The 25509-nt window shown below is 45.5% G+C and overlaps 1 protein-coding gene across 5 annotated transcripts in view; it reads left to right on the top strand.

Moving 5' to 3' along the window:
- Positions 1–25509, top strand: part of VMP1 (vacuole membrane protein 1) — a 229023-nt gene that overhangs the window by 47773 nt on the left and 155741 nt on the right. For all 5 annotated transcript variants that reach the window (XM_068268759.1, XM_068268760.1, XM_068268758.1 and 2 more), the window contains 3 exons: positions 1507–1639; positions 5329–5419; positions 7322–7432. In XM_068268759.1, coding sequence (XP_068124860.1) covers positions 1507–1639; positions 5329–5419; positions 7322–7432 — 335 coding nt within the window. The remainder of the gene's footprint in view (positions 1–1506; positions 1640–5328; positions 5420–7321; positions 7433–25509) is intronic.

The raw sequence follows: 25509 nt of genomic DNA, 5'->3' as shown, positions 1-25509 counted from the left end.
AGAGGAGCTCTGCCTATGTGTATTTTCTGGTGAAAAGCTGCCCACATTATGTGTATTTTCTAGTGAAACGCTGCAGCAAGAAGTGTAATTTCTGGTGAAACACTGCTGCATTACGATTATTTTCTGGTGAAACATTGCCGCATTACGATTATTTTCTACTGAAACGCTGCCGCATTACTATTTTTCATTGGGGGGTGGGGGCTGGGAACGCCACAGGTTTTCTCGCGAGTGACAAAATGGCTAGAGGCGCTCCTGCCCAGAGGCCTATGTAATGCGTCATATTGGTTAGCGGGCCCGGTCAGGATGGAGGATGTTCTAATACAGAAATCAGTTACTATGGAAGTCCAGAGACATTCATTTATAGTTACAGAACCTTATGATTTATTGGTGATGGGAAAAGTTTCCAGCCTTAATACAGAGGAATAGGATTATGCCTCAGGCCGGTTTCATAGTGAATATTGGCGGTAGCCTCGGCTGCACCGCACTGCCAAAAACAGGCCTTTGGGGATTCCCACGTTAGTATGCGGTAATCCCTGTCTGGTAGCAGACAAAGCAGGAAGTGACGCTCACTTCCTGTTGGCGAATCGATGACGTGCTGAAACGTTCTTGGTCGTGGATTTTGCTCCCGCCTCTATGCGCGTCGATCAGCGTGTATCTCCGCCTCTCCCCTGTCTCTCTCAGCGAAGGAAGACTGAGAAGGGCGGGGATAGGCGGCGATCGGCGCTGATTGACGCGCATAGAGGCAGAGCTGCGCTGCCTCTATGCGGAAGTTGCCTCCATGTACCCCCGTGAGTTTGGGGTGATCGAGGGGTTTTTCAGCCGCGGTTCTGCTGCGTTTTAGGTCGGACTATAATGTTAATGAGGTTTTTAAACTAAAAACCTCATTATAGGGAGACTTCAGAGTCTCTTTAAAGTATAAAATTGGTCAGTTAGACACCAGAAGCAGGACTTTTCTGACACGTCGTAGCAGAATCCGATTTAGCCAGAGCCCAGGTATTTTTCCTATGGCACTGTTTACGATTGTATATCACCTTGGATAAACCAACCATTTCGTTTAAAGTGGGTGAGTTTTCTTATACATGAGTTATATACTAAGATGGGGTCCCCCTATGCAGAGCATGCTGGTGAATGCATAGCAAGCTGTCCTCGCTCTAGCTTGCATCCATGCGTCTACCCTGCAACTAGTGAGACTGGCCGCTAGAACTGCAGGCTCGCTGCAGTCACATAACAGTGAGCTTGGAGCTCTAGTGGCCAGTTCAGAAGCTGTCTGGGAGATGCGGGGACCAGAGGTGGAGCAAGGAGAGATAGATATGCTTCTATCAACACCAGCATGGGGATGTGAGGTTGAAAAACAGAGTCTAACTAAACCCAAAAGTTTGTAAATTCTGAAGACACAGATATTGTTTCATATAAATTATCCCTTTTGTGAGTGTACTGTGAATTGTAATGCCTGGATGGGGACATCAATAAGTATTTTTTAAATAAAGATTGCGTGCTTCTTTTTAGATCCTTCTGTGAATGAAAAGAAGAGAAGGGACCGAGAAGAACGTCAGAGTATTGTTCTCTGGAGGAAGCCATTAATTACCTTGCAGTATTTTTTTCTTGAAACCCTGATAACCTTGAAGGAATGGAGCTTAAAGTACGTATCTTAATACAGACAATAATTTAGTAACGTACTGTTGAATAAATCTTTCTGTTTTGCTGTATCCAGTGTTTTTGAAAATGTGTGTCTGTAACAGGTGGGCAAACTACCGCCTGCGGGCCTTACCTGGCCCGCATGGCTGTCTCATCCGGCCCGATGATGCAGGGCAGGCTACACTGCCGCAGATATTGCCCCCCAGTAGGTGAACTGGCGTTGCATCTTCCCACGGATACTGCGCCACTTCACCGGCTGTACCTTTGCAGTTCCAGGCTGCGGGAGTCTCGGTAGATTCAGGCAGAAGGGCTATAGGAAAATGACGCCTGAAGCCCAGCACCAGAGTGTACAATTGTATCATGCAAGCACACAAGCAAACTGCTTTTAATGGTCAATGACGTGCAAAGGAATAGTAGTCTCTGGTGAAAGTACCAGTAAATGCCATGTATATAAGTTCAATAAGCCACAGGCTTTAGCAAACTAGCTGCCGAGTTGTATGCAAAGCTCATACGTAGATTAAGCCAGAGCATCCGGCTTCATATTGGTCATGCAAAGCAGACTGCAAAAACAGCCCAGGCAGTTCATAAGCAAAACTGTGCCTGAAATGAGTGCTTAATTTCTCACAATCTCCTTTTTCTAGCTCAAGGGCTTATTATCTGAAGTTTACAGATGACGTGGCAACTATTAGGACTATCTATCTCAGGACTTTGCAACTGGAAGCTCGTTAGTTCAGCAAAAACACTTCAAGCGACAAAGATGAATGACTAATCCGTGGAGTTAATATAAAGATTGAAACAGTTTGGTTATGCTGTGTAATGCTACCTAAACTGTACACAATTCCACATGCATAAGCATTGGTGGCAGAACACACAAATATATGTATGTCTACACAGTTTTTTTTTAATCTAAACTCTAAAGCAAAGTCTTATTTTTTGTTAAAAACAGAATAACCAATACTGGGTGCCAACAATTTTTGTCAGTTTCATGGAGGGGCATGAGCATATTTGGCTTCATCTCTAGTTTACAGTTAGGTATGGCCAAAGTTATGAAGAAAGCAAATGAACCAGTTAGGCTATTACAGATGAAGTTGACTTTTAATGTACACCATCATTGTTAAAGTGAAGCATATCTATTATGAACACTTCCCCCCCCCCCCCCCCCCACCCTTTTTCTTCCTATTCCAAAACCTACCTCCTTCTACAGTGGTTTTGTACTGTTGAAGGCTTGTATATTGAAATGGAAGAAGACAATGTTTCCCTTCAGTGGGGCAGTGCACTGCCATCTAGTGGTCAGAAGGCTGGTAAAAGAGCAAACTTTGTGCTAGCTAGTGATGGTCTCTAAACTGTGGGGAGACAGTTACTGGTGGCTTGAGGGTTGTACTGTAATTGAGACTTTAAAGATGAACTTCAACCAAGGATTAAACTTCATCCCAATCAGTAGCTGATACACCCTTTCCCATTAGAAACAGAACCTTTCCACAAATAGATCAAGGCGGTCTGTGTTGCTGATATTGTGGTGAAACCCCTCCCACAGTGTGATGTTGTGACAGTTTCCTTTCTGTGAACCTTGTTGCATTGTAGAACGTCTGTTTCAAACTGCCAAGCAACCAGTATCTCGCCCTGTGCATATGTATGTATATAAAAAAAAAACACCTTTTAGCCTATCACATTTAACAGGAGACATAAGCAAACTTGGCACTGCTGCAAAAATTTAGTGCGGTTTATTTGTCAATGATGTGAAGGCTGTAGCAAGTATACAAACATTAGTCGAGTGTGAGATACAAAAAGATGCGTAACGTTTTGCCAGGGAGAGTTTACATTTTACAATTACAATTCGCAATAGTGTTCCATTGAAATTCACAATCCGTCCATTTTACATACAGATATGTCATGCACGTAGCATGTGTGCTCTGGTAAAGCAAAGCAGACATGTCATTTAGGGAAAAGAGAGAGAGCAGATGGCCATTGTCTGGGCACCCACTAGCTGTGCATTTTGCTAGTCATTTACTCATATGTTAGTTTGCTGTTTTGGAATAAAAATTTAGCATGCAGTGCCGGCCTCTGCTCTCTCTTCCTTGAATTACTTTCAATGCTTTTTTGCCTCATCACTTTATTGCACTGAGTGAAAAGTTGTTGCACACTCTGCTCTCCCGCTGTCAGATTTTTATTACGGTAAATGTACAGAGAAAAAGAAAAACAGCCTTTGAGTAAACAAAACAAGAATGTTCTGTGTTACAATTGGACTGATCTCATATGCCTAGATCCTTCTGAACTAGGTATGGCATAGATCCATGCAATACATCTGCTTCTGTTATTAACAGTATTGCAACCTGGTGGAGAATCGGTATCATTTTTTGTAGATAACATGGCTTTGGGACAAAGGCCGGTAGGATAACTATTTTAGCAACAAGGAGTTGGAAGGTTGTTTTCATTCTGTCATCCTATACTGTAAAATGGAAGGAAAGGGATAAAATTGAGATCAAGATTTGCACACTTCAAAAAGATATTGGATTCTACGGTACTTTAAAGTGTACCAGAGATGAACCTAGATAAAAGATTTATACATACCTGGGCTTCCTCCAGCCCCATGTGCACGGATCACTCCCACGCCTGCGTCATCCACTGCCTGCAGCTCCAGTATTGGGTCCCATTAGTTCGGCCAGTCTTCGCAAGTGGAAGTGCGCTCTCTACATATTCAACGGCCGCTGGAGAGTTACGTAGAGAGAGCACTTCACTTGCGCAGACTGGCCAAACTAACGGGACCCGATACCGGAGCTGCAGGCAGTGGAGGTACTGGTACTGCCAAAATTTTAGTAACCTTAAATACCGTAAATTTTGCTTTGCTAATGCATTGGTGTGGCAACAAACTGTGAAGCCTCATGAGAACTGTATACACTCCATGAAGAATTTGAGCCACACTATTTTACAATGTGTGTTGACTTTTAAAGGTCAGATGGATTAGATGAGATACCTGACTTTAGAGAAACTTAAAGACTTTACAGTTTGTAACCCAGTACAGTGTAGTACTCGTTTATAAAGTGTGGCTGTGTTTGCCTTGCTATGTCAATATTGTACTGGCTTTTAAATGCCACATAAGGCTTGTGGCCTAAGCAGATATGACTCCAACAACAAAAATCACAACTTAAAGGACCTATTATAAAAAAAAAAATTACTTTTTTTCATATGTTGCCACCACTTACAGTAGATAGTACAGATCTGACAGGTTCTGGACTAGTCCATTTCCTCATGGGGGATCTCAGGGTTTTCTTTATTTTCAAAAGGACTTGCTGAACATCGGTTGCTCAGTCCAACTGCCAAAAGAGTGTGCAAGATACTTGGGAAGCTGGCTGACATCTTTGTATACCGTAGATCTTTTCCAATGATTGGTTTTGTAAAAAATAAGGGAAATGCTGAGAATTCCCCATGAGAAGATGGATCAGTCCAAAACCTGCCAGATTTTTACTACCTTTTTAAGCGACAGCAACAAAGGGGGGAAAAAGTAATATATAGTGTACCAATCCTGTTATTTGTCTGCTAATGAAAAAATAAAAGGTATTTGAATAATGCATCCTGAGATAACAAAGCACATCTGAATTTGTGTAATTATAGTAAACATATTGTGCAACGTGCTCTTGAAGTATCATTATTTATGAATTAAGATCTGATAAATATCTATATTTTCTTTCTCCCTAGATTGTGGCAACGCCGTGGGATAGTGGGGTCATCATTGCTTCTGTTTTCAATTCTTACAGTGGCGTATTACATTGAAGGAGCACATCAACAGGTATGACCACTGTTTCACTTTCTATCTGTATGTTGATGCCTTTCCACAAATATTTAAAAATGAACAAATATATATATTTTGGTTTAGTCAGACACTAGAGATAAAGAAATTCAAATTTTTATCATCCGCTTTGATTTGACATCTAAACTAGTTCCTCAAAGGGGCCAATTCATTTTGTGTAATAAGCTGGCACTGTGGTATTAACATCATCATCATCATTATTATTATTATTATTATTATTATTATTATTATTATTGATTTATGAAGTGCCAACCTATTCTGTGGCATAAGATATCAAGTCTAGACTATTAATCCAAATAATCTTGAAGTGCCTTTTCCCCTGCCTAATATTCCCTGATCTTAACCCTTCATTGTTGGCTCAACATTAAAGGGATACTGTAGGGGGGTCGGGGGAAAATGAGTTGAAGTTACCACGGGCTTCTAACGGTCCCCCACAGACATCCTGTGCCCGCTCAGTCGCTCCCCAATGTTCCGGCCCCGCCTATAGTTCACTTCTGGATTTTCAGACTTTAAAGTCTGAAAACCACTGCGCCTGCATTGCCGTGTCCTCACTCCCACTGATGGCACCAGGAGCGTACTGCGCAGGCCCAGTATGGTCTGTGCCTGCACCGTGCGCTCCTGGTGACATCCAGGGGAAGCAAGGACACGGCAATGCAGGCGCAGTGGTTTTCAGACTTTAAAGTCTGAAATTCCAGAAGTGAACCGGAGGCGGAGCCTGAGCATCGGTGAGTGGCTGCATGGGCACAGGATGTCTGTGGGGGACCATTAGAAGCCCCAGGTAACTTCAACTCATTTTCCCCCGACCCTCCTACAGTATCCCTTTAACTTTTACCTTTGAAATGCCTGACTCTAACTTCTATTCCCTTCTCTAACCTTACCTGTTCACTATTCCTAATCTGATGCTTGTGTCTGACCTTCGCTTTATTTCCCTCAAATTCTTAACATTGATACTCCCCAACTGCACAACGCCGCACTCCGAATTAGAAATACAAAGCATAGTCATGTGACTTCTAATTCTATTAGTATAGTTTTTATGTGTAACTTGTTGTTTCAATAGCCACATCCAGAAATCTGAACGCAGAAAAACTGATGCAGAACTGATGCAAAACTAGTGGAAATAGGCCTTTAGACTTTTAGCCTCAGTTTTGCCTATTCCTGGCCATGCCTTTGGCAATCCCTGACTATCCACATTGCAGTGGACGCATGGGTTGGGAGTAATGTATTGAGTCTGAGTACTACGTTTTTAGCACACAATTAACCACTACAGGGTCTGTTTTGGTAAACGGGTCAAAGTAACTTTTTTTTAAAAGGATACCCGAAGTGACATGTGACATAAGATAGACATGTGTATGTACAGTGCCTAGCACACAAATAACTATGCTGTGTTCCTTTTTTCTTTCTCTGCCTGAAAGAGTTAAATATCTGGTATGTAAGTGGCTGACTCAGTCCTGACTCAGACAGGAGGTGACTACAGTGTGACCCTCATTGATAATAAATTCCCCTTTTTATCTCTTTCTTGCTCTCAGAAGCCGTTATCTGCTAGGAAAGTGTTTTTATAGTTGGAATTTCTTATCAGTGAGTGTCACACTGTAGTCACTTCCTGTCAGTCAGGATTGAGTCAGCCACTTACATACCTGATATTTAACTCTTTCAGACAGAGAAAGAAAAAAAGGAACACAGCATAGTTATTTGTGTGCTAGGCACTGTACACACCCATGTCTATCTCATCATGTCAGATGTCACTTCGGGTATCTTTTAAAGAAGGAAGATAACAGGTTTAGGTTTTTCATCCATTCTATTTTTTACTAGTCCTAAATCTTGTGATTTTGTGTTATAAGCGTAGTGGAAGAGATCATTTTTATTGTAATCTTTGTCTTGCAGTATGTACAGTATATTGAGAAGAAATTTTTATGGTGTGCCTACTGGGTAGGCTTAGGAATTTTGTCCTCTGTGGGACTTGGAACAGGTCTTCATACCTTTCTTCTGTATTTGGTAAGTTGTTTTTAAACTTATGTTGTTCTTTATATTTTGGACAGACCTATACCGGTACATGTTTGTATTGGCGTTATATAGAAAATGCATGTTTATTTTTTGCCAGTCATGCAATATCTCAGCGCCAGGGATTATTTGCAATTAAAGAAGAAAAAAACAGTAAAACTGGCACTCAATAGACTGGATACAGCCGCTGGATCTTGGTTGCAATCCACTGTGCTCTAGGTTATGTACACTTCAGTATCACCCAGTAGAGAAAACCGCAAACCTGGCACCAGTATGCAGTAATCCAATATTCCTTTTAATCCAGCAAGTACACGCAATACATTAGGAGCACAAAGAGGCCGACCTCTTTGTGCTCCTAATGTATTGCGTGTACTTGCTGGATTAAAAGGAATATTGGATTACTGCATACTGGTGCCAGGTTTGCTGTTTTCTCTACTGGGTGCGCCAGGGATTATGTTGGTTACAGCCAATCCAATCCACCTCCAGGGATAGCTCTTTCACATCTGCATTCCTCCTATGTGACTCAATGCACCAAACAGAGAAGCAGAAAGAATGTTCCCTCAGTGGATAGATCAGCTTTTATTTCTCCATGCAAGGCACACCAATAAAAGATAACAGATAACTTACATTAGGATGGTCCCATGCCAGTATAGAACAAAGTGCATGTAGGGTAGTGAAAGTTCCCCAGAGTTAGTGCGATCAGGCCACTTGTTGCTTGGCTGCTCCCTGGGATAGTTCACTGTAGGAATAAGCACGGACCTCCTCACCGCTGTTGCTGGGGAGAACAAGCAGACGCCAGTAACACCCACAGGAGACACGCGGTGTAGGCGTCAGTATTTCCGCATGGGATAAAAAGTATTTGATAAGATCCGCTATGAACGCGGTAAAGATGCGTTTATATGGCAGTTGCGTGATATCCACGCTAAAAAAGCCACATAGGAAGGATTGAATTTGAAAAAAACCGCTATATACGCGGCTATTTAAAGTTGGGGACTTTGGAACCAGGGGGCTTGAATAAATGTCTAGAAGAAATGAGCCATCTGCAGCCAATAGTACATTAGTTGGAGTAGAGTTATACTTGGGGCCAATGTCTTTGGGATTACAAATGGAATCTATGGTATGTGTATGTACTTTGTATTGGTTTTCATGTGGTACAGATTGGTTGGATGTAACCTATGGGCATTGTGTGAGGATAAACAGTATATTTATTCCATCTCTTATATATTGGGGACATACAATGCACAGGTTTTTTCCCCTTTTGTTCCCCTTTCTTGTTCTTGCTTTTTCCTCCCTCTGGGACTGATGGTTACTTGCACACGGACGGTAATTTGGTGGTATGTGGGTCCCCTTATTTTCTAGTATCCTCTGATCAACATAATGGGCACTTTCCACTGAGGTGCTTTGTGCAATGTATATCCTGCCCTTCTATTTAGGGCATTATGTGAAACAGATCCTTGTCTTAGGATCAATATGGTAATTTTCTAACCCTCCCCCCGCCCCACACAGAGCTGATTGGTTGCAGTTCGTTATATAATGAACTGTGGACAATATAATATGATAAATGACTTGATAAAGCAGAGGATGTACCTCTGTGAAACGCGTTGTCTTTTAAAATAAATTTTTATACCTTTTGAATTTCTGTTTTGTAAGCGTAATTATAGCAGCGTATATAGCGTTTTTTTTCAAATTCAATCCTTCCTATGCGGCTTTTTTAGCGTGGATATCACGCAACTGCCATATAAACGCATCTTTACCGCGTTCATAGCGGATCTTATCAAATACTTTTTATCCCATGCGGAAATATTGACGCCTACACCGCGTGTCTCCTGTGGGTGTTACTGGCATCTGCTTGGTCTCCCCAGCAACAGCGGTGAGGAGGTCCGTGAGGAGTGACGTCACATCCGCCACGCTTGAGCAGAGAGCCCGGTCCCCGGCTAGGTTAAGAGGGACGCATGCTTACCGGGGCTGTGTATGCTGTGCCGGCCACAGTTGAATAAGGTGAGACCTCTCCTATTGGAGCTTCCATTTGAAATATTAGAAGTCTCAGAGCGCCCCTTCCTTCTTGCCCATGCCAGTATAGGACCCCCTCTGGATATATCGCTTCCCACCCTTGTGGTACTCTGAACTTTAGGAAAGCAATCAGCAGTGTCCAGCCCGCTCTCATCCCGACTAGTTTCGGCCTTCCGCCGTCATCAGGGAATGACGCCCCTGATGACGGCGGAAGGCCGAAACTAGTCGGGGCGAGAGCAGGCTGGACACTGCTGATTGCTTTCCTAAAGTTCAGAGTACCACAAGGGTGGGAAGCGATATATCCAGAGGGGATCCTATACTGGCATGGGACCCTCCTGATGTAAGTTATCTGTTATCTTTTATTGGTGTGTCTTGCATGGAGAAATAAAAGTTGATATATCCACTGAGGGAACATTCTTTCTGCTTCTCTGTTTGGTACATTGAGTCACATAGGAGGAATGCAGATGTGAAAGAGCTATCCCTGGAGGTGGATTGGATTGGCTGTAACCAACATAATCCCTGGCGCTGTGATGTTGCATGACTGGCTATTTTTGAGGTGGAAAGGATCTATCCTGGTCACAGCAGCAAAGGTGTTTGTATGAGAAGCAGCTTACCAATAGTCTTGTGGAGCGCCTCTACCCTTATCTATGTGCATGTTTATTTTTTGTTACTATTTCTGTACAGTACTAAATGTATCACTCATTTCAAGTCGCCCATCTTCAGAGCTTTTACAGAGTAATTTGATGTTATGAAGGGTTCATTATTACAGATATCTGCAATGACAAAGACAGAGTGCATCTCTGTTTAGAGGATGACAGATTAAGGCGTGTAGTGCCAAAAGTGCATAGACAATATAATGTGTACATTGTTTTTAATAAAAGTGGTTGATAACATTTACATTTCAAATATGCAGAAAATAATTGAGTGAGGCAAGGTAGAGAGTAGAATAGGAGAGCATGAATGAGTGGGCAGGGGGAAACATAAAGGAGAAAATTGCTAATAACATAAACTTTGTTTGTTTTCCTATTCCTCTGCAGGCTGTGAGCGGTAGTTTGTTTTTCTTTCTGTGCATTACTTTTTTCCTAGGTTAGGGCCGGTTCACACGGGCTTCTGCGGGTGGTGGGTTTAACCTATGGTAAAAGTTTTTCTGCTACTGAGCAGAAAAGAGTTTGGCATCGGCTCCCATCATTCCGTCATCTTCTCTTGAGCCTCATGAAGATGACTGAAACGTCAAATGCAACGACTGTTGGACGCTACAATAAACGTGACAAAAATGTTGATGGACCGCAACATTTTTACAGTCACCGGTAAACTCTCTCATTCATCTCAATGCAGGCATTGGTCAATCCCAATGGTAACCAACATTCCTGAATGCCAACAGTCGCCTGTGTGAGCCGAGCCTTAGTTGAAGTCAGCTAAAGCCTCTCCCTGCAGCACAGATTGCCACAACAGAAACTTGTCAGAGTACAGCTGTTCCCCGCCACCTTGCACAGTATAGCACATGCCATGCAGCATCCGGTATCCGTGTACTCCCCAGATTTCTTTTCTAGCTGGGTAGGACACGTAGGGGCAATGCAGGGCCTGTTCTTCTCTGCAAAACTCTGTTTACAGCACAGGAGGGTGGGGAGGAGAGCCGGTGGCAGGCAGGTGCTCACCACAATTAGCCGGCTGGAGCACCTGGCTTAAAGAGCCTGGGGAGAACACTGCGGTATCACACATGCCATGCAGCGTCATACATGCCATGCAGCATTCATATTGGGGGAACTTCCGTAGATTAAAAGCATGCTCAATTTGTGTTCTGTGACCAAATGTTAGTTACTTTTTTGTACCATTTAAGAGCCATATTGCCTACAACTTTAACACCTTGTTCTTATTTTGTTGTGGGACATTATTTTCCATCTTGTAACAAGTATTCCAGGACCTCAGACATTTGAGAAATATTGGTTACTATGGATATCTTTTAACTAGAGCTATTGTGAAATAGTTCCACTGCTCAGTCACAGCTGTGTTCACCCTTTGAGTAACCAAGAAAAGTGTTGTGTGGCTTTTCATGCAAACACTGTGTAAACACAGCTATTATATTCTCAGCTATGAACTCTGCTGTAGAAATGTTTGTATTGAGCTCTACATTTCTTACACCTTCTTAGTCTTGCTAAAACACAGTAGACATTTGTGCAGGAAATGCTAGGCATAAAAAACGATTTTAATACTGAGATAAGGCAGAGAGTGCTCAATTTTGGCTGATGACCCCATGATTGTAGCAAATGATTATTGTGCAAGGCTCAGTTCCACTTGTGGCAGTCTGTTCAGCTCAGAGCGGAGTGGCCCAGCTCAGTCTCCGCTCTGTTTTCCCATCTCCTTCATGTCTGGGGCATATAAATTTCTACCATAGGTCTCTATGGGAATCACATCTGCTAGTCTGGAAAAATGCAGTAGGTTAGGAATTTGTGTACTGTTTGTCAAAACGCAGCAAACTGATCGATTTTTGAATGCAAGTGGTACGTTTTCCTTACAAGTGGAAACCAGGCCTCACTCCAGCAGTGAAAAAATTCACTGAGAACTGAAAGAAACCCAGGATCTGCTTTGCTGAGTTCTACTGATGGTTATAAGCTACACATACCGTATAACTTGAGTATAAGCCAACCCCCCAACTTTCCCCCCTTAAAAAGCCAAATAATGAGTGACCCAAATTTAACTCCCAATGTCTCCCCCCTGGCCTCCCACGAGTATGTAATGCAGAGTGCCTTTCCCTGTTTTATGTATGTGATACGGACTGTATGTGATGTGAAGTGAAAATCTTTCCCAGCCAAGTGTTCATATTGGTCAGATCAGTGGACCAAGGTTGAGCCTTATTGGTAAATACCAAGCTACTTTTGATGGGGCTCCAGACTTAACACATCTCTATACTGAAAAGTAGTCCCGGCAAAAGTAGAGAATGTTAAATTCAGTCCTTCTGCACACTCTTCGCAAATGCCAATATATGCCACTATGGAGTTATTTAAAAGTGTTCAATAAATCCTATAAGCAGCTGCCATTGATTGCAATAATCATCCTATCAAAAAGTGTTCTGTTCAAGCAGCTATGTACATTTAATCACATACTAACTTATAACTTATATGGAGTAACAACTTGCAAAAAGGGAGTCTGAGGAACAAGTAGATTCAACAAAAATGAGGTGAAGCAAGATAGTACATTCATGGTCCGAATTAACACTCCACAGGCAGAGCATGTAACAGAGTAATATTATCTAAGCCAGAACAGCCATATTACAGAGATTTTCACTAGTGACAAATTACTGTATATAGAAGCCAAATTTTTGAGACCAAAAAATCTTCCCAAAAGTGGGGGTGTCTGCTTATAATGTAGTCAGGTTGCGGGACATACGTACACTGCATCTATAATTGCCTCACCCCGTTCCGGGCGGCCATCTTCCCATCTTCCTTGCAGTTCTGTGCTCATTGCTGACCTCTAGTGACTTCTAATTAGCCGAGAAATCCCCTCTCTGCAGCCTTACATAGGCATGGAAGATTAGTCTATCCTCTGCAAAAGGCACAGAAAAGAGCTGCATTTTAGATGTTGTCCCTCAAGCTAAATGAGTCCGTTTTGCCACATTAAGGAAGTCGTCCTGGCATTAAATCGAATGAACTCTACTTATACATCCAGCAGATTATTTGCTGCTGTTGTGAACATTAAAATGAAGAGCAGCAGTATTTCATCTTTGTGTGCTCTAAATTCAGTATGGCTTCTTATCTGGCCCACCCAAACAAGTAGAGTTAGCAAAACAGGTAGAAACAGCTGCTGGTCTGAAAATAGTGGTTCTGCTTCCAGAGGCCTTTTTAAGAGTGTCTATCTTTTATTAATTTGGTCTTTTGAAGTATACATGTCTTTGAAAGAAAGCTCATCTTCTTTGGACATACTTAGACAGGGAGCATCCAAGGCTGAACACTAGGCACAGAGCTCTATTCACAAAGGGCAGTTTGTTTTGGTAAAAAATCTCTGGTATTTTACACTTTTCCAGATTCACGGTTTTCCCTCATGAGGCGGAAGTTGGTTAATTACCAAACAAACATGCCTCAATTCACTAATCCCTGCTCAGTAAGTGTGACTTACCAGCATGTAGCAGGTCAGCGGGCAGGCAGGGGAGCTGTGTTTAGGACTCTGAGGTTTTCCTTACAGTGCAATCTTGTTATCCCTTTAGATGTGCTGCAGCCACCAAGAGGTGCTCTTCTGTATGCTGCAATACAAATAAGCACATCTAAAGGGATGCAGGGATGCCTTTTGAAAATGTCCCTCCTCTGCTCTGCTACACTGAAAGTCCCACCCAATTACCCTTCGCTTCAAATCAGAGTGAAAAGCTGAGCTGCGTGGCTCTCCCTAAATGCTGTCTGTCAAATCTACCACGTTGAGACAGCATGGGGAGAGAAAGTTATCGGCTGCTGTAAGCTGGAGAAAATTGCCAAACACTTTTGTCCATTAAAAATAATGTAGAAATCTTTGTGAATTTACATTTCTTGAGGCAAATACCGCACAAGTCGGTAATTTACCTCACCGGTCAGTAATGTTTATTTCCTGTGGAGTGATGAGTTTAGTGAATTGGAATGTGGAAAGGTGATCTGTAAAATCAGCTGTTTTCAGCATTACCGAAAGCGGTAATGCTTTGTTGCTTTGTGAATAGAGTCCACAGTCTTCTTACACAAAAAGAGAAATTTTTTTTGTAGAGACTCTCCCTTCTTTTCTTGAATGCCACTGTATAATTTCTTGTGGAAAGAAAGCTCCTCTTCTTTCTTCTGGATTTCTAAGGTCCCACAGATGGCTTGAATCAAGTCTTTGGTTTTCTGTACTGTACATGGAAATTTTGAGTATGAAGTGTCTAAATCCTCTTTTCTTTTTCACTCTCCTCAACTTAGCAAGTAGCAGCCCACTACCACTCCGATGACCTTTATTTTAGTTTTAGGGCGCATTCACACCACGCGATTAACGGGAGATTCCCGCTAATCGCCGAAGTGCTAATGCTTTTTAAAGCGCTAGCACAATAATAACTCTATGGCTGTGGTCTCACTGTTGTGATTGCCGTCGATCGCGGTAAAATCGCCCGCGCAAAAAAAGTTTTGCAGATTTCAAGTGTGAATGGGCCCTTAATTAGGCTTTCATGTGGTTGCATGTGATATTCACAATGGTTGAGGCTTAACCCACAGCTCAGCTAATTTACTCTTATAGCTTCTATTTGACCTGGCTCAGCAGCACTCCCTCTCTTACACTCCCCTTTTCAGCACTGAAGCAGAGAGTGAAGAAAGCACACCTACATCCATATGACAGGCTTGCTATAGGGGCAAGTCTCTCGCCTTAAAGAGAAACCGTGACCAAGAATTGAACTTCATCCCAATCAGTAGCTGATACCCCCTTTTACATGAGAAATCTATTCCTTTTCACAAACGGATCATCAGGGGGCTCTGTATGGCTGATATTGTGGTGAAGCCCCTCCCACAAGAAACTGAGGACCGTGGTACTCCTGGCAGTTTCCTGTCTGTGAACCTTGTTGCATTGTGGGAAATAGCTGTTTACAGCTGTTTCCAACTGCCAAAAAAGCATGCAGCAGCTACATCACCTGCCAGCAGTAAAAATGTCACCATGTGATAAATGTCAGAATGTAAATCAGGGATTTAAATGATTTTACAATGGACAAACACTAACTAAATTATTTATACACAATTATTGTAAAAATGAAGCACTTTATTACTTTATTTTCACTGGAGTTCCTCTTTAAATGCTACTGGTTCTACCTGAGCCCAGAAAGGAGACCTGTACAACTCCTTACAGCCAGGCACAGACACCCCCTTCAGAGATACTGTCCTGCAAAATAGTAAGAATAATCAGCCCTGAAGGAAAACTAGCGGTGCTCTGGTTTTTAGGGGGATATGCCTTTGTGTTCTGGTTTGGGCAGTTTCTTTCTTATTGTGGGTGTGGGGCAAAGTGCAGGTTGGAAGATAGTATAGCACATAGGTAAAAATACAAAATGTGTACAGTATGTATGTACAGGGCATTGGTAAGTGTCTGTGCATGCATACGTGCGCGCACACTTACCCACCCAGTGAATGGGAGTGTAGCTAGGCAAAGGTACAGATAGTCTGTGTAGAACACATGTGTAAGTGTACTGTGCATGTATGTCAAATGAATAAATGTATAGCGTGTTCTGTCTTTTTATAACAAGTCAGTAACCCTTCTCACATGCAAATGTTCTTACAAATGCATTTACAGAAAGCAATCATCCAGGAACCACTGCTATCCCTACAGCTAAGTCTTCCTGCAAAAGAATACATTCTCTTGCGTAGTCCCCTACACAGTGCAGAGGTACCACAGTATAAATAGGTGTCCTAACTCTAGCCCTGTAACTTGCATAGTGCAGACATGCAAACATTCATTGCATCAAACCTATCCAAAGATCAGGAACGCATATCCTGATGACCTCTCCTGGGACAGATAGTATATCAAACTAATCGCACAAGGGAGCTACCAAAATATATCCATGCGCACCATGCACACACCAGCATACTGAAAATGATCACAGACGGGAAGGAGGGAGTGCACTGGATTAACCCTGTCCACAAGGGTAAGTTACAAGAAAATACACATAAATCCAGGCACATCGCCTCAAGCTAGGACATTTAAATAAGTTATTAGAGAAGTGCTAAATGCAAGTTGCAGAGCCAGAGTTAGGACACCTACGATTACCTGGGTTCCTCTGCGCAGTGTATGTGACTACGCAAGAGAATGTATTCTTTTGTAACAAAGACCTCTGCTTTAACTTGGGTGTAGGGATAGCAGTGGCTTCTGGATGATTGATTTCTGGGAAAGCATTTGTATAAACGAGTTACGGACTTCGCTATTTTGCTGGCCACAGCCCCTTTAGCACCTCGCTACGGTATAACTTATGTAAATGTCCTAACTTGAGGCGATGTGCCTGGATTTGTGTTTTTCTTTTTCTTTTTTCATATTGTTTGAACCCATTCACCCTAGGGCGATTAGCGTCCGCTTACAGCTAGTCACCATTTATTGCTAGCTCTTTTAAAAGCGCTAGTGTAATGTTAAAAATGTGACAGTGATCTCACTGCTTCGATCACCGGCGATTTGCGGTAAATGCAAACACGGTGCATGCAGCGCTTTTTTTTTTGCCTTTCACGATTGCAATGTTAAAAAAACGATGATTGCGATCACTCAGAAATCATGAAAATGTACAGAGAAAATACGCGTTTACCGTTACCTCAAAACGTTAGCGATAATCGCTAGCGCTTTGTGATCCCCAGTGTGAATGGGCCCTTACAGTTGATCTAAGATAGGTAATTCTTGTGTTTTGTACATTATCGGTCACTTGTGTAGTCCTAAAATTAGCATGATCACTTCGGAAAACAGCCAGCACAGTGTGTTACAGTACAAAGATATGAGACAAGTACAATGAGACCAATTAGGTTAAACTCCTGCAACATATTCTATCTGTTACAGCCTTTTATTGCATTTCTTTTTCTCTCTCTCTTTTTAGATTGTGTAAGCTTCTGAAATATGCTTAGTATTGCCTGGCTGCCTGCATCTGTCTCCCAGTGGAGCTATGACAGTCTTGTTGCATCATGAAAAAACCCTGCTCAATGCACACTATTAATAATCCATTCCCAGACATGCAGGGTTCACACAGCCAAGCCTATCATTTGCTAGACATTTAATTTTAAATGTGATGCCTCGTGGTGATGAAGTTGTACTATTTGTGTTTTTTTTCCAGTACAATTTGTTCTATGTGCTGCAACTGTTAGTTACAGAAAACAAAACTATTTAGTTGATTTGGGTACCAGCAGTAAAATTACTCTGCATGGGCATCTCAAAATTTTACTCATACTTGATGCGCAACCTGCATTAACTAGGTAAGGCTCAGGTTGCTACAATAACGGCATTGTTATTATTTATTGTATTTATAAAGCACCAACATATTACGCAGCGCTGGAGGATACATACGTAAAATGATACAAAGAATGACAGACGTTACAACTTTATACAAAATAGGGCAAAGCTATACAAGCCAAACAGGGTACAAAATACACGATCATGCGATTTTGGGCTGGTTGGGTCGGCCCAGTAATACAAGTACAAGGCTGTCATAGGAAAGGAGCACACAATCATGTACAATACACTAGGGAAGGGAGGACCCTGCTAAAGACTTACAATCTAAGGCATTATACTAGTAACTACGGTAGGTATCTCAGGTTGCGTTAAATGTGCAATTACACTACCTTGGGCTTCATTCACACTGGAGCATTTTACTAACAATTGAGCTTGTCTGTAAGTGGATAGCGCTCGAAAAAAGGTCTGTGCCAATGCAAATCACTGGTAGTGTTCATACAGTAGCGATCACTAGTAATTTGCTGAAATCTCAAACCTGTTTCAGGCATTTTTTGAGCGAATGCAGTTCAATGTTAAAGAATCACAAAACGCAATCGCTACAAAATCACTTTCCTGTACAGTGAAAAATCGCAGGGAAATCACTTTGCAAAGCGCTAGTGATTTTTTTTTTTCTAGCTTTTTGGGATTCCCAGTGTGAATGGGGCCTAACTGCTGTAAGTACAATCTTACCGTACCCAGTCGAAAGTGGCTCACCCTTGGTGATGGAGAATAATCTTGTGCTTTGTTGCTTTGCTTGCATCAGACCAGTACATAAAGTGGTTTGCAAAAGTATTCGGCCCCCTTGAAGTTTTCCACATTTTGTCACATTACTGCCACAAACATGAATCAATTTTATTGGAATTCCACATGAAAGACCAATACAAAGTGGTGTACACGTGAGAAGTGGAATGAAAATCATACAGGATTCCAAACAGTTTTTACAAATAACTGCAAAGTGGGGTGTGTGTAATTATTCAGCCCCCTTTGGTATAGACATTACCCATAGACATTGTCTGATGAGAACTAATGACTAAATAGAGTGCACCTGTGACACTGTCAGTACAAATACAGCTGCTCTGTGAGGGCCTCAGAGGTTGTCTAAGAGAATATTGGGAGCAACAGCACCATAAAGTCCAAAGAACACCCCAGACAGGTCATGGATAAAGGTATTGAGAAATTTAAAGCAGGCTTAGGCTACAAAAAGATTTCCAAAGCCTTGAACATCCCACTGTTCAAGCGATCATTCAGAAATGGAAGGGGTATGGCACAACTGTAAACCTACCAAGACAAGGCCGTCCACCTAAACTCACAGGCCGAACAAGGAGAGCGCTGATCAGAAATGCAGTCAAGAGGCCTATGGTGACTCTGGACGAGCTGCGGAGATCTACAGCTCTGGTGGGGGAATCTGTCCATAGGACAACTATTAGTCGTGCACTGCACAAAGTTTGGCCTTTATGGAAGAGTGGCAAGAAGAAAGCCATTGTTAACAGAAAAGCACAAGAAGTCCCGTTTGCAGTTTGCCACAAGCCATGCGGGGAACACAGCAAACATGTGGAAGAAGGTGCTCTGGTCAGATGAGACCAAAATGGAACTTTTTTGGCCAAAATGCTATGTGTGGCGGAAAACTAACACTGCACATCACTATGAACACACCATCCCCTGTCAAATATGGTGGTGGCAGCATAATGCTCTGGGGGTGGGATTCTCTTCAGGGAAGCTGGTCAGAGTGGATGGGAAGATAAATGGAGCAAAATACAGGGCAATCTTGGAAGAAAACCTCTTGGAGTCTGCAAAAGACTTGAGATGGGGGCGGAAGTTCACCTTCCAACAGGACAACGACCCTAAACATCAAGCCAGGGCAACAATGGAATGGTTTAAACATATCCATGTGTTAGAATGGCCCAGTCAAATCCAGATCTAAATCCAATCGAGAATCTGTGGCAAGATCTGAAAACTGCTGTTCACAAACGCTGTCCATCTAATCTGAGCTGGAGCTTTTTTGCAAAGAAGAATGGGCAAGGATTTCAGTCTCTAGATGTGCAAAGCTGGTAGAGACATACCCTAAAAGACTGGCAGCTGTAATTGCAGCAAAAGGTGGTTCTACAAAGTATTGACTCAGGGGGCTGAATAATTATGCACACCCCACTTTGCAGTTATTTAAAAAAAATGTTTGGAATCATGTATGATTTTCATTCCACTTCTCACGTGTACACCACTTTGTATTGGTCTTTCACAGGGAATTCCAATAAAATTAATTCATGTTTGTGGCAGTAATATGACAAAATGTGGAAACCGTCAAGGGGGCTGAATACTTTTGCAAACCACTGTATTTGTACTTTTAAAGTTGTGCAATTTTTCTTCATTCTCGGCTTTTAACATACTATCGGATACTACGCACCACTTTTTATGACACGTATGTCATGAAAGCACAGTTTTAAGTTTTAATGAAGTTTTGGTTCATTTCATCTGTGGTTTTTTTCTTTGGTAGCTGGGTCTACTCCCACAAACCTAAGAACTCTGGTAGCATTGATTGGGTCCTTCACAATTTTCCCCCTAATGACTCTATATCCTAGATTGTCAGCCACTTGAAGGACAGTTGGTAGTAGAAGCTCTCCATTGTAGGAATATCTGTCAGTGCTGAGTCAAAGTAATGTGTAATGATAATCTGTTTTTTGTAAAACTTTTGGTTTTTATTGGCATGAAGATTATCAATTCAGCTAATAACCACCTCTGAAAACATGTATTTTCCTTTACTTTTGATTAGCTTGAGTGACCACACACGATACTACCAAACTGTACCATTTTTAAGTTTACTCAATTGTATAGGAAACTGCTCTCCTTGATCAATGACTCAATCAGGATAGTTAAAATAATTGTCTTCTGCACCATGCCGGGGCCTCGTTCCCGTCTTTTGCACCATGCCGGGGCCTCGTTCCCGTCTTTTGCACCATGCCGGGGCCTCGTTCCCGTCTTCTGCACCATGCCGGGGCCTCGTTCCCGTCTTCTGCACCATGCCGGGGCCTCGTTCCCGTCTTTTGCACCATGCCGGGGCCTCGTTCCCGTCTTTTGCACCATGCCGGGGCCTCGTTCCCGTCTTTTGCACCATGCCGGGGCCTCGTTCCCGTCTTTTGCACCATGCCGGGGCCTCGTTCCCGTCTTTTGCACCATGCCGGGGCCTCGTTCCCGTCTTCTGCACCATGCCGGGGCCTCGTTCCCGTCTACTGCGCCATGCCGGGGCCTCGTTCCCGTCTTCTGCGTCATATCGGGGCCTCGTTCCCGTCTTCTGCGCCATGCCGGGGCCTCGTTCCCGTCTTCTGCGCCATGCCGGGGCCTCGTTCCCGTCTTCTGCGCCATGCCGGTGCCTCGTTCCCGTCTTCTGCGCCATGCCGGTGCCTCGTTCCCGTCTTCTGCACCATGCCGGGGCCTCGTTCCCGTCTACTGCGCCATGCCGGGGCCTCGTTCCCGTCTTCTGCGCCATACCGGGGCCTCGTTCCCGTCTTCTGCGCCATGCCGGGGCCTCGTTCCCGTCTTCTGCGCCATGCCGGGGCCTCGTTCCCGTCTTCTGCGCCATGCCGGTGCCTCGTACCCGTCTTCTGCGCCATGCCGGGGCCTCGTTCCCGTCTTCTGCGCCATGCCGGGACCTCGTTCCCGTCTTCTGCGCCGTGCCGGGGCCTCGTTCCCGTCTTCTGCGCCGTGCCGGGGCTTCGTTCCCGTCTTCTGCGCCGTGCCGGGGCCTCGTTCCCGTCTTCTGCGCCGTGCCGGGGCCTCGTTCCCGTCTTCTGCGCCGTGCCGGGGCCTCGTTCCCGTCTTCTGCGCCGTGCCGGGGCCTCGTTCCCGTCTTCTGCGCCGTGCCGGGGCCTCGTTCCCGTCTTCTGCGCCGTGCCGGGGCCTCGTTCCCGTCTTCTGCGCCGTGCCGGGGCCTCGTTCCCGTCTTCTGCGCCGTGCCGGGGCCTCGTTCCCGTCTTCTGCGCCGTGCCGGGGCCTCGTTCCCGTCTTCTGCGCCGTGCCGGGGCCTCGTTCCCGTCTTCTGCGCCGTGCCGGGGCCTCGTTCCCGTCTTCTGCGCCGTGCCGGGGCCTCGTTCCCGTCTTCTGCGCCGTGCCGGGGCCTCGTTCCCGTGTTCTGCGCCGTGCCGGGGCCTCGTTCCCGTCTTCTGCGCCGTGCCGGGGCCTCGTTCCCGTGTTCTGCGCCGTGCCGGGGCCTCGTTCCCCACCTCTCCTGCGCCGTGCCGGGGCCTCGTTCCCCACCTCTCCTGCGCCGTGCCGGGGCCTCGTTCCCCACCTCTCCTGCGCCGTGCCGGGGCCTCGTTCCCCACCTCTCCTGCGCCGTGCCGGGGCCTCGTTCCCCACCTCTCCTGCGCCGTGCCGGGGCCTCGTTCCCCACCTCTCCTGCGCCGTGCCGGGGCCTCGTTCCCCACCTCTCCTGCGCCGTGCCGGGGCCTCGTTCCCCACCTCTCCTGCGCCGTGCCGGGGCCTCGTTCCCCACCTCTCCTGCGCCGTGCCGGGGCCTCGTTCCCCACCTCTCCTGCGCCGTGCCGGGGCCTCGTTCCCCACCTCTCCTGCGCCGTGCCGGGGCCTCTTTCCCCACCTCTCCTGCGCCGTGCCGGGGCCTCGTTCCCCACCTCTCCTGCGCCGTGCCGGGGCCTCGTTCCCCACCTCTCCTGCGCCGTGCCGGGGCCTCGTTCCCCACCTCTCCTGCGCCGTGCCGGGGCCTCGTTCCCCACCTCTCCTGCGCCGTGCCGGGGCCTCGTTCCCCACCTCTCCTGCGCCGTGCCGGGGCCTCGTTCCCCACCTCTCCTGCGCCGTGCCGGGGCCTCGTTCCCCACCTCTCCTGCGCCGTGCCGGGGCCTCGTTCCCCACCTCTCCTGCGCCGTGCCGGGGCCTCGTTCCCCACCTCTCCTGCGCCGTGCCGGGGCCTCGTTGCCCACCTCTCCTGCGCCGTGCCGGGGCCTCGTTGCCCACCTCTCCTGCGCCGTGCCGGGGCCTCGCTCTCGCCTTTTGCACCACGGTGGGGCCTCGCTCTCGCCTTTTGCACCACGGTGGGGCCTCGCTCTCGCCTTTTGCACCACGGTGGGGCCTCGCTCTCGCCTTTTGCACCACGGTGGGGCCTCGCTCTCGCCTTTTGCACCACGGTGGGGCCTCGCTCTCGCCTTTTGCACCACGGTGGGGCCTCGCTCTCGCCTTTTGCACCACGGTGGGGCCTCGCTCTCGCCTTTTGCACCACGGTGGGGCCTCGCTCTCGCCTTTTGCACCACGGTGGGGCCTCGCTCTCGCCTTTTGCACCACGGTGGGGCCTCGCTCTCGCCTTTTGCACCACGGTGGGGCCTCGCTCTCGCCTTTTGCACCACGGTGGGGCCTCGCTCTCGCCTTTTGCACCACGGTGGGGCCTCGCTCTCGCCTTTTGCACCACGGTGGGGCCTCGCTCTCGCCTTTTGCACCACGGTGGGGCCTCGCTCTCGCCTTTTGCACCACGGTGGGGCCTCGCTCTCGCCTTTTGCACCACGGTGGGGCCTCGCTCTCGCCTTTTGCACCACGGTGGGGTCTTTGCTCCCGCCTTTTGCACCACGATGGGGTCTCTGCTCCCGCCTTTTGCACCTTGTGGGCCACGTTCTGCACTGTGGCGGAGCCACACTCCCGCCTTCTACACCGTGGCAGGGCCACACTCTCGCCTTTTGCACTATGGTGGTCCACACTCTCGCCTTTTGCACTATGGTGGTCCACACTCTCGCCTTTTGCACTATGGTGGGCCACACTCTCGCCTTTTGCACTATGGTGGGCCACACTCTCGCCTTTTGCACTATGGTGGGCCACACTCTCGCCTTTTGCACTATGGTGGGCCACACTCTCGCCTTTTGCACTATGGTGGGCCACACTCTCGCCTTTTGCACTATGGTGGGCCACACTCTCGCCTTTTGCACTATGGTGGGCCACACTCTCGCCTTTTGCACTATGGTGGGCCACACTCTGAACCAGGGAAAAATTGTTTATCTGCAATTTCCTCTTAGTTTCTCTGTTACAGTTGAAATTCAGAACAGGAAGTTTGTTGTTTAAAAAAAAAAAAAATTAACCCTTCCCCCACACTGTCAAGAGCAAAAAAAGTTGTGGCTGAGGGGTGCACTTTAGATTAGAGGGGTTATTTGTTGTTAAAACCATGAAGGAAATCTGTATTGTCAATGTTAAAAATAGTTATTAAGTAAATGCAATACTACCATCTTGTGGGGTAGCTTGGAAGTGCCATGCCGATTTATACTGATTTCCAGCAAATGTACTAATAAGACTCGCCTTCCTTATTATTCATATTAGACCTACATGTGGTTACATGTATGCTGTACTTGCAGTTGTGCTTGGCGAAATAAAAGATTCTGATTCTGATTACTATGCAGGACACATGCTCTACACGTGTGTTTTAAAAATGCTCATGGTCTCGGAGCGCTGATAGCACTTGTCTGTGTAGCACGTTACACATTTATTGGTGAACTGCTCTGCTGTGACACCTGGTGGCGTTAGAGTACAGTGTATTAAAGCAGCATAATGTTTTTGTATTAACAGGCTTTATGTGATCAGTTTGTGACCTTTGTTGATTTAACTATATGGTGCGTTTTAATTATACCATACATATTAGACCGATGACTTTGTGTGTGTGTTAAATTATTGAATGTTCCAAACCAGTCTTGACATCTGAATGGGTAAGATTAGTTGGCAGCCAGCTGCATTTTATTTCCACATTAATTAAATGGAGGGCTCAGTGTTTTGTTCCAAAACTCTGAGTTTGTCATATCACTGGCGAGGAGTCATCCTCTGGCAGCTGCGTAGTCTTCAAATAAAAGTGCTTACACTGCTGTCTTTACAATCTTCTGAAACCACTCCAGTAAATCCCACAGTCCTAGCTGGGGCTTTGATTTCCAGCAGTTGTTTTCATGTCTCTTAAATTTGTCATCATTTCATTTTAGTCTGGCTGGGACATTACTCATGAGTAGTTGTTGCTAATTTAAATGTGTCCCTAGCAGTGTACTTTTTTTTTCTTTTGATGAATGCAATACTGTGTTGTGATGCTTAAATAAAAATCTAGTGGTTGTTTTATCCTTTCACCCTTAATACTTGTGATTTCATTTGGGATGACTTATTGGTTCATGTGACGACTATGTCTATATGGCTAGTGAATGCACAAAGTTGTCATCATCCCATTTGTAATAACTAGTTAATAAAGCAGGGCCGTCATCAGAAATTTTTGGGCCCCATACTGTGCAAGCCTGCTGGGCCCTCCTCAGTCCCCTATGCCTGGGCTTTTCAATCTTTTCACTAATTGTACCACTTTTATCACCTGAAAATGTACAAGTACCACCCGTGTGCCTGCGCAGTAGAGCGCACCCAATCATGCTCGGCTGTTTCCACCAGAATTGAAGTGAAGAGCTGCTACTGCATATGCGGGTATGCTGACAAGGAGAACTTTGGGTGTCCTATCACTGGATCCCCTCTACTGGGGAGGAATGGGGAAGCCCCTTTAGCCCCCGAGGTCCTCACTGTGCTGCCCTGCAGAATAGTTCAGACCAGCAGTAACCCGACTGACACTATGCACCATTCACCTGGCTGTCTCTTAACCACTGATCTGAGGTCTGAAGTATGCCACAGGGCAGCACAGTGAGGAGCGAGCATGGGGGAGCTAAACTTTGTGGAGGCAAGATGGGACCAGGACAAGTGGCAGGCAAACCTGAGGTGTACCACCTGACCAAAAGCAAAGTACCACTGGTGGTACGCGTACCACAGGTTGAAAAGCCCTGCCCTATGCCACCACATGGCAAATCAGTCTTTGAAGGCCTAAACACAACCGTCCGTGTGTCTACTTTTCATGCTCTCCCATGACTGTAACTTCGCTTGCACAGAATGATCCCAGCTATGGGAGCATGATGGAGGAGGTGTGCGGCCCAGAACAGTGCATGCGCAGTGCCTCGCAACCGAGTTGGATTGTGCAGACTTAATAGGAGCACGACGATTGGGACCAAAATTGGCAGGGCAGGTTTGCACACAATTTGGCACTGTTGCCATGGTAGAATATGAAGTAGGCAGGTAAATATCAGGTTGTTTTCCCTAGGTTTATGTGTTTTGCTTATAAGTGTCCTACTTACTTGTCAAAGGCAAGAATG

This window comes from Hyperolius riggenbachi, chromosome 2, assembly GCF_040937935.1.
Source record: "Hyperolius riggenbachi isolate aHypRig1 chromosome 2, aHypRig1.pri, whole genome shotgun sequence".
Taxonomy (NCBI): Eukaryota; Metazoa; Chordata; class Amphibia; order Anura; family Hyperoliidae; genus Hyperolius; species Hyperolius riggenbachi.
This window is presented reverse-complemented; position numbering and strand designations above follow the sequence as displayed.